This window comes from Chlorocebus sabaeus, chromosome 12 (genome assembly GCF_047675955.1).
Source record: "Chlorocebus sabaeus isolate Y175 chromosome 12, mChlSab1.0.hap1, whole genome shotgun sequence".
Lineage (NCBI taxonomy): Eukaryota > Metazoa > Chordata > Mammalia > Primates > Cercopithecidae > Chlorocebus > Chlorocebus sabaeus.
Genome location: NC_132915.1, coordinates 107,273,273 through 107,280,853, shown reverse-complemented (window position 1 = coordinate 107,280,853; position 7,581 = coordinate 107,273,273). Strand labels below are relative to the sequence as shown.

General features: G+C 54.1%; 1 protein-coding gene across 4 annotated transcripts in view; it reads left to right on the top strand.

The window, feature by feature from the left end:
* Positions 1 to 4,949: 4,949 nt before the first annotated feature.
* RAPGEF1 (Rap guanine nucleotide exchange factor 1) overlaps positions 4,950 to 7,581 on the top strand; it is a 158,570-nt gene continuing 155,938 nt past the window's right edge. For 2 of the 4 annotated variants that reach the window (XM_037994051.2, XM_008005881.3), the window contains exon 1: positions 4,950 to 5,107. In XM_037994051.2, the coding sequence (XP_037849979.2) occupies positions 5,047 to 5,107 (61 nt within the window). In that variant the 5' untranslated portion in view covers positions 4,950 to 5,046. The remainder of the gene's footprint in view (positions 5,108 to 7,581) is intronic. The other 2 variants (XM_037994052.2, XM_008005890.3) reach the window with 1 other exon arrangement.

Sequence of the window (7,581 nt, the reverse complement as noted above, 5' to 3'; positions counted from 1 at the left end):
GCTCATCTCTCTTGGAACCTGGGGTTGGATGGAGCATCCTTAGCCGGTCTGGTCTCATGGCTGAGCTGGGGAAGGAAGCGGCTTCAGGGTGTGTGGGAAAGTGATTGTTGTGTGCAGTTCAGTTTCTGACAGGTGTTGAACTTCCTGCCCTTTGTTTCTACCTATGAGACATTCTTTTTTTTTTTTCCAATACATTCCCCTTTGCCAACATTAAGTAGGTATCTACAACCCATGACCAAACACTCTCTTATCTAGACCCCGCCCTCCCAGGATTCGTGTAAGGATTGAGGATTCGTGTAAGTGACTGAGCAGGGCCCAGCCACCGGCAGCCCTCAGAAAGCATCAGCCCTCATTGCCGTGACTCCTGTTAGTAATGGTTTCACCTCCTCCTCTGATCTACAGTGGTGATGTAATGAAGCAATACTCTCTGTCCACAGGGAACGGACAGTGATGTCTGGGAATTCAGGCAGGTGCATGCCAACAGATCCCACCAATCCAAGCTGAGGTGGGCCCCTGGCCACCAGCCTCACTCTGGCTGTTTTCTACCCTAGTCTCATGGAATTCCTGTTGTCTGAATAGCTGAGTGTTGTCTGCAAACGCAAGAAGAGGATGTGGCGCTTTTGCAAGGGGCCCCATCTAAAATAGTCTCCATGAGCAGGCTCTGGGCCACCTAACTATTTCTTCCATCTTCCACCGCGGCGTCTGGAGAGCTGCTAAGGTAGAGTGGTCACCTGGCTCACCCCATCCTTCCCTGGGATGTTGGACGAAGGCCTGACAGCACCCATCCAAGCGTTGACTGAGCCCCTTCCCTCTGCTGGAGTTGGTGCTGCTGCAGTACAAGAGCCCAGCGTGATCCCTTGTATTAATAGGGCTTTGTTTTCTGTTATCTTACAATTTATTTTGTTTTCAGACACAGGTCTCACTCTACTGCCTAGGCTGGAGTGCAGTAGCTATTCATTGGTGTGATCATAGCACCCTACAGGCTTGAATTAGGCTCAAGTGATTCTCTTACTTCAGCTTCCTGAGTTGCTAGGCTGTTCCACAGCCTCTGCTCCCAAGCTTTCTTACAATTGGCACAATTCCTGGGCTGGCCAAGTCACATATTCTACCCCATTCCTGCAGTCATTGGCTTGGGGATAGACGTGTGACTCAAACTGAGCTAATTAGAGACTTCCATGGGGCTCTCTTTGACACAATGAGGAAAGAGATCCTCTTTGTCCATTGCGGTTATTAAGCAGGCAGGTGACAGGCCCGGGTCTGCTGGTGCCCAGCTTCACCCTTTGCTGCCTTGTAGAGAGAGATGGCCTGAGAAGGGAACCAACACAGAGGACCAATGCCCTTGTTCCAGAGCCTGGGGTTAGCTGTGTTTGGACCTAGCTGTATACCTGATTTACTAATTATGATCTTCAAAAAATGCCCTTCATGCTCTAAGCAGGCAGAGCTAGGTTTCTGACAGTGAAATCAAGTTTCCTAACCAGTACTGGAGGATGACCCTGTTGGGGTGTGTCAGGGAAGGATTCTGTATAGACATGACAGTGAAACCGAGAAGCGAAAGATGACTGGAACCAGCCAGGTGGACAGGAGGGGAGAGAACATTCTAGACAGCAGGAGCAGTTCATGAGAAGGCTCCAAGCCAGCAAGAACAGGGCTGTGGGAATCCGTTTGCTTCATTACCTTGTGTGTGTTCTATTAGAGCTATAAACATAGTTGATGAATAGCCTTTATTAAATAAGTTCTGTGACCCTGATTTACCATAACGTCCATTTGCTAAGTACTTTGTTGTCTGCGAATCTCTTGTCATCGGATATGTCATAATTTATTAAATATATTTGACTGTGTTCTCACAAACCCCTGACTGCACCTAGTAGTCATGCAGTCTAATTTTCTACTTTTCACCCAGGATTTTGGATTTTAAATATTGGCTTTTCTCAGCTCAGAAGCCTAGAAGGGTTGGGGACAGCATTGCGAGTGTTTTGGAGTTGGGCCTGGGGCCAGGGGCCAGTTTCGCCTGGTGATGCATCTGCCAAGAGGGCTGAACAGAGCCACCCCAGCTCAGAGCATCCATTCATCAGCTAGAAGAGGGAAATGAATTTGTCAATCTTTGGCTTTGCCTTTGACCCCTAGAGGACTGCAACTGATGAAATGATGATGGGAAATTTGGCTGCCATCTATGAACAGCTCCTTTTTTTTTTTTTTTTTTAAGACGGAGTCTTGCTCTGTTACCCAGGCTGGTGTGCAGTGGCGCGATCTCGGCTCCCTGCAACTTCCGCCTCCCAAGTTCAAGTGATTCACCTGCCTCAGCCTCCTGGGTAGCTGGGATTTCCAGCACGCACCACCACGCCTGGCTAATTTTTGTATTTTTACTAGAGACAGGGTTTCACCATGTTGGCCAGGCTGGTCTCGAACTCCTGAACTCAAGTGATCCGCCCGCCTTGGCCTCCCAAAGTGCTGGGATTACAGGCGTGAGCCACCGTGCCCGGCCTGACCAGCTCTTGGTTGTGGAATGGGTGACCCTTTAAACTGTCCAGGGGAGTTGGGAATAAGAATCTTCACAGCATTAACAGTTTTTTCCTCCTCCCTGCACCTCCCCCAAATCCTGTCCCCATCACCAGGCTATTTAATTTACTTATTTTTGGGGAAATAGGAGGAAAACCTAGCCCAGGTGGTGTGTGCTACTTCTTTGTATTCCATCTTGGACTAACGATAGCAAGCAGGCAGCAGATTTCCCCACACTGGAACATCACTTGTGTTACTCATTTCTTGTTATTTACTACTTGTATTATAGGATTTAACTTTGACTTCCCGGCTAAGTTGTGAACTCTTTGGAGAGAAGCACCAATTGTGCCCATTTTTGTAGGGCCCACAGCACCCGAAATAGTACTTAGCCTTAGCAGATCCTTTGATTCTTAAATGACTTTTCTTTTTTTTTTTCTTTCTTTCTTTTTGTTTTTTTAAGCCAGGGTCTTCCTCTGTCACAGTCCAATGATGACTCCCTGCAACCTCTGCCTCCAGGGCTCAAGTGATTCTCCCACATCAGCCTCTCAAGTAACTGGGACTGCAGGCAGGTGCCACCGCACCCGGCTAATTTTTGTATTTTTAGTAGAGACGGGGTTTCACTCATTGCCCAGGCTAGTCTTGAACTCCTGGGCTCAAGCCATCCACCCACCTCAGCCTCCCAAAGTGCTGGGATTATAGGCATGAGCCACCTTGCCCAGCCACGACTTTTTTTTTTTTTTTTTGAGACAGAGTCTAGCTCTGACACCACCAGGCTGGAGTGCAGTGGCATGATCTTGGCTCACTGCAACCTCCGTGTCCTGGGTTCAAGCGATTCTCCTGCCTCAGCCTCCCAAGTAGCTGGGACTACAGGTGCCCGCCACCATGCCCACCTAATTTTTGTATTTTTAGTAGAGATGGGGTTTTGCCGTGTTGGCCAGGATGGTCTCCATCTCCTGACCTCGTGATCCACCTGCCTCGGCCTCCCAAAGTGCTGGGATTACAGGTGTGAGTCACCGTGCCCGGCCATGACTTTTAATGAACTCATTTCCACACTAGAAAAGTTCCACAGCTGAGCCCCAGGGAGCCCATCTGGGTGTCAAATAAGCAGGGCAGGCAGGGTGTGCTGTGTCCCTGAGGGAGTTGGGCCCAGGCCAGCATGGGGGCTCTAGGTCTCAGGGGATATTTAGGCCTGAGTGGGGCCGACCCCAGCCCTGGACAGGTGGCTCTCGCTGACAGGGTGGCTGAATCCCATGTGAGGGGCTGGGGTGAGGAATGAATCCTCCGCCTTGGCATGGACCTTGGGCCAGCAGAGGGCTTTCATGCAATGAAATTCATTCATGGAATCCATTCATGGAATGAGTGGAGTCATTCCCTGGCCTGGAGCCTCTGGGCAGGCAGGAGGTCCTATGAGGCCACTCCCAGGCCCTGGTGTGGGGTCTCCCGTTAAGAAGGGGGTGCGGGCAGGGCGTGGTGGCTCACACCTATATGTAATTCCAGCACTTTGGGAGGCTGAAGTGGGTGGATCACGAGGTCAGGAGATCGAGACCAGCCTGGCCAACATGGTAAAATCCCGTTTCTACTAAAAGTAAAAAATTAGCTGGGCATGGTGGCAGGTGCCCGTAATCCCAGCTACTCGGGAGGCTGAGGCAGGAGAATCACTTGAACCCGGGAGGCAGAGGTTGCAGTGAGCCAAGATCGTGCCACTGCACTCCAGCCTGGCGACAGAATGAGACTCAGTCTCAAAAACAAAAAACAAACAAACGAAAAGGAGTGCTGCGTCTCTGGTTTGGGGGTGTCAGGACAGGCTCCCAGCCAGCAGAGCTTGTTGGGTCCTGGTGAGAGTGAGTTCTAGGCCCTGGCGTGGAGCCTCTGGCCCACAGGGGATGCTGGGTCTGGGATGATGCTAGGGTTGGGTGGGTGTCAGTTCCACGCCCTGAGGCTGAAAATCTGACCCAGGAGAGGTCTCTGTGTCTCTGATGAGGGGGCAGGCCAGGCTCTGGGCAACCGAGGACCCTGGGTTGGAGCTGTCAGTCCCAGGTCTAGACCTGGTGACTCTAGTCCCACAGCAGAGGAATGCGGAGTCCCCGGTGGGGTCGGCCCCAGGCCCCAGGCCTCAGGCCCCAGGCCTCAGGCCCCGGCGTGGGGACTCCGGCTCGGCAGGGGGCGCTGCGTCTCGCGCGTCGCAGCAGGAGGCTCGGGCGGCTCCGGGCCCACAGGGGGCGCTGTGGCGGTGCGGCGGGCGCCCGGCAGGTGGCGCTGTGGCCGTGGCCGCGGCCGAGGCCCGGCAGGCGGGCGGGCGGCGGCGCTGCGCTGCGGCCGGCTCGCGGGCCGGGGGAGCGGCGGCGGGCGCGCGAGAGGCGGAGCGGCGGAGGCGGCGGGCGCGGCGGGAGCGGCTGGGCCCGGGCGGGCTGGAGCGCGGTCGCCGAGCGGAGGGCCGCGGCCGCGCGGAGCCCGCCATGCCGGCGCGGGTCTGAGGCGTGGCGAGCCAGGGCCGAGGCAAGCGGCGGGCGCGCCGCCCCTGTCGCCCCGCGGCGGCCCGGCCCGGGCCCGATGAGCGGCGGCCTCGGCCTCCGGCGCAGCCCGGAAATGTCCGGCAAGATCGAGAAAGCAGGTGAGGCGCGGGCGCGGGGCGGCTCCCTCCGGCAGGGCCCGGCCCGGCGGCTCCGCCGCTCCTCGGGCCGAGCGCGGGTCTCCCGGGATGCGCGGCCCTGCGTGCGCCGGGGCGGGGTGAAGCCACCGAGGCCTCGTCGGGACGCTTGGCAGACTCTCCTCCAGGCCCATTCCCTGCCGGGCGCGGGGGGAAGCGGCCGCTGCGGGGACGCCGGGGGCCGGGCCGGGCGTGGCCCCTGCAACCCGGGGCCGGGCGCGCGAGCCGCTCCGCGGTCCCCGGGAACTTCCGAAAATGGCTCGAGCCCCAGGCAGGGGAAGAACAGCCCGGGCCGCGTGCTGCTGCGGCTGCAGCCCTCCGTGCCTGGCCTGGGCTCGGCGCTTGGAAGGTGAACTGAGCTGAGCTGTAAAATGTGTCATTTCTAACGAGCCTCGAGTTTAAATTTAACCAGACGCGTCCACTTCGGTTGCTTCAAAGGAAGCAGGCTGAATGAGTGGAGGCATTTTGAGGACACAGTCAAGTTTCCCCTCCCCACCCCGATCAAGCCCAGCCCTGCAAGGAGGGCAGGTGGGGGGCCGGTGGGTTGATGTAGATGATAAATCTTGATGCAGACCTCGTCTCTTTGTGTGTTCCTAGAAATCTAGGGGAGTTACCTTTCCAGTCCCTGGGTTTGCCTGTCCTGGAAATAGAGTCTCGAAAGATTCAATGACTGTCGAGCATATGGGGCCCCAGGCTTCATTAGCCTGCAGCACTTTGCAGGGCAAATGCGAATCCATGGGTCTAAGGTGAAGTGGGCGGGTGTTCCTGGGCTCCTGTACTGGGAGCGTGTCCTGTGGTCATAAGCCAAGTACCAGGTTAGCTTGGCGTCTGAATTAGGGAAAGCAGATTTTTAGGGAGCTGCAAAGGAGGTCCGTGGCTTTGATTTTGGAAGTTGCTTGTGTTTCCTGGGTTGAATCTGGGATACTTCTGTGGGGTGAACCCCTGCAGCGGACCCACAAGGCAATATGACTTTTGCAGGCTGTGGTTGAAGCACAGAAGGACATTTTTGTAGGCTTTCTTGAGGGTTTACTATATCTCTAACTCTTAGCACCTAAAAGGCATTGCTTCTTTAATTTTTGAAGCTAGTCTGTGAGAAAGAATATGGTCCCAGTTTTACAGGCTCAGAGAGGTTCAGTGAGTTCCGGCTGTCCGGCCAGCAAGAGGGCGGCAGGCCCCTAGGGTATTCATTCTTGGCCCTCTGACCAGAAGCTGGGTTGCTTTTATGAGGGACAGGGCGCTTGGATTCAGGTGCCATTTCTTGAGTATTTTTCTCACTGAATTTGAGCCCCCACAGCCTTGCCCAGTGACCATGAGTCGCCATCCTGTACACCTGCTGCTCCAGAAATAACTTGGGTTCATCTGTGCAGCATTTCTCAGGAACTTCTCGTATAGTGTCTGTCAGAATGGTACTGTTGGGAAACGTGGATAGTTTATTTTAGAAAGAACATTCACTGGGTTCTTTGATTATAAGAATATTCTGTGTTCATTGTCAAAACTTGGAAATCACAGAAAAGTAAAATGAACCACATTGAAAATCATCTGTCACCCAGGTACAGTGGCTCAAGCCTGTAGTCCCTGCATTTTGGGAGGCCAAGGCAGGGGGATCGCTGGAGCCCAGGAGTTTGAAACAAGCCTGGGCAAAATGGTGAGACCTCATTGCTAATTTAAAAATATATATAGATATATATATATTTTTTTTAAAGGAAAAAATTACCTGTCATCCCATGAGATGCTTTCCACAGCCCAAACCACTGGGAATGAAATGACTCTTCGAGTTCTCTGCTATTGGGAGAAAGACCTGAGGCCAGTTCATTTCAGCATAGGTCGTCCTTGAGCCTTTTCTGGGCACCGCCTTCTGGTAGGGAGTTGTGGATGCAAGTGCCTGCTCCCACAGAAGCTTGTCTGACCTAGCACAGTTCCTAAGCTACCCAGGCTGCCAGACCGAGTGACCGTGCTGCTGCGGGCACGGTGAGAGAGGGCCTTCATCATTGTGGGAATGAGGAAGACTTTGGAGGGGACAGTGTTTATGCTAGACTCTGAAGAGAGGGCTGAGATACACCTGGTGGAGACAGGGAGAAAGATTAGAGGGGAGAAGGGGTGACCAGGAGCTGCGGAAGGTGCGGGAGGAAGATGCATTTTGTGAGAAGCAGAAAAAGTAAGACAGTTCTGAGATTGGCAAGACCAGGGTCAGGACCTCGCCTGCACACTGGGGATCACAGACGTGGAGCTGGCTGGAGGTCCAGCCTCCTTGCAGAAGGTCTTTTGCTGTGGTTCATAGGAGTCATAGCAAAAGATTACAACAACTGCCAAGGAAGACTGGGGCGCCCCTGGAGTGAGGATGACCTTTCCTGGTGGCCTCTGCTGGTCATTCTCAGTGAACTTCCCTTTGCATTTCAATGAGATGTTGTTAGGTTTCTGTTGGAGTTTTTTTTAATGGA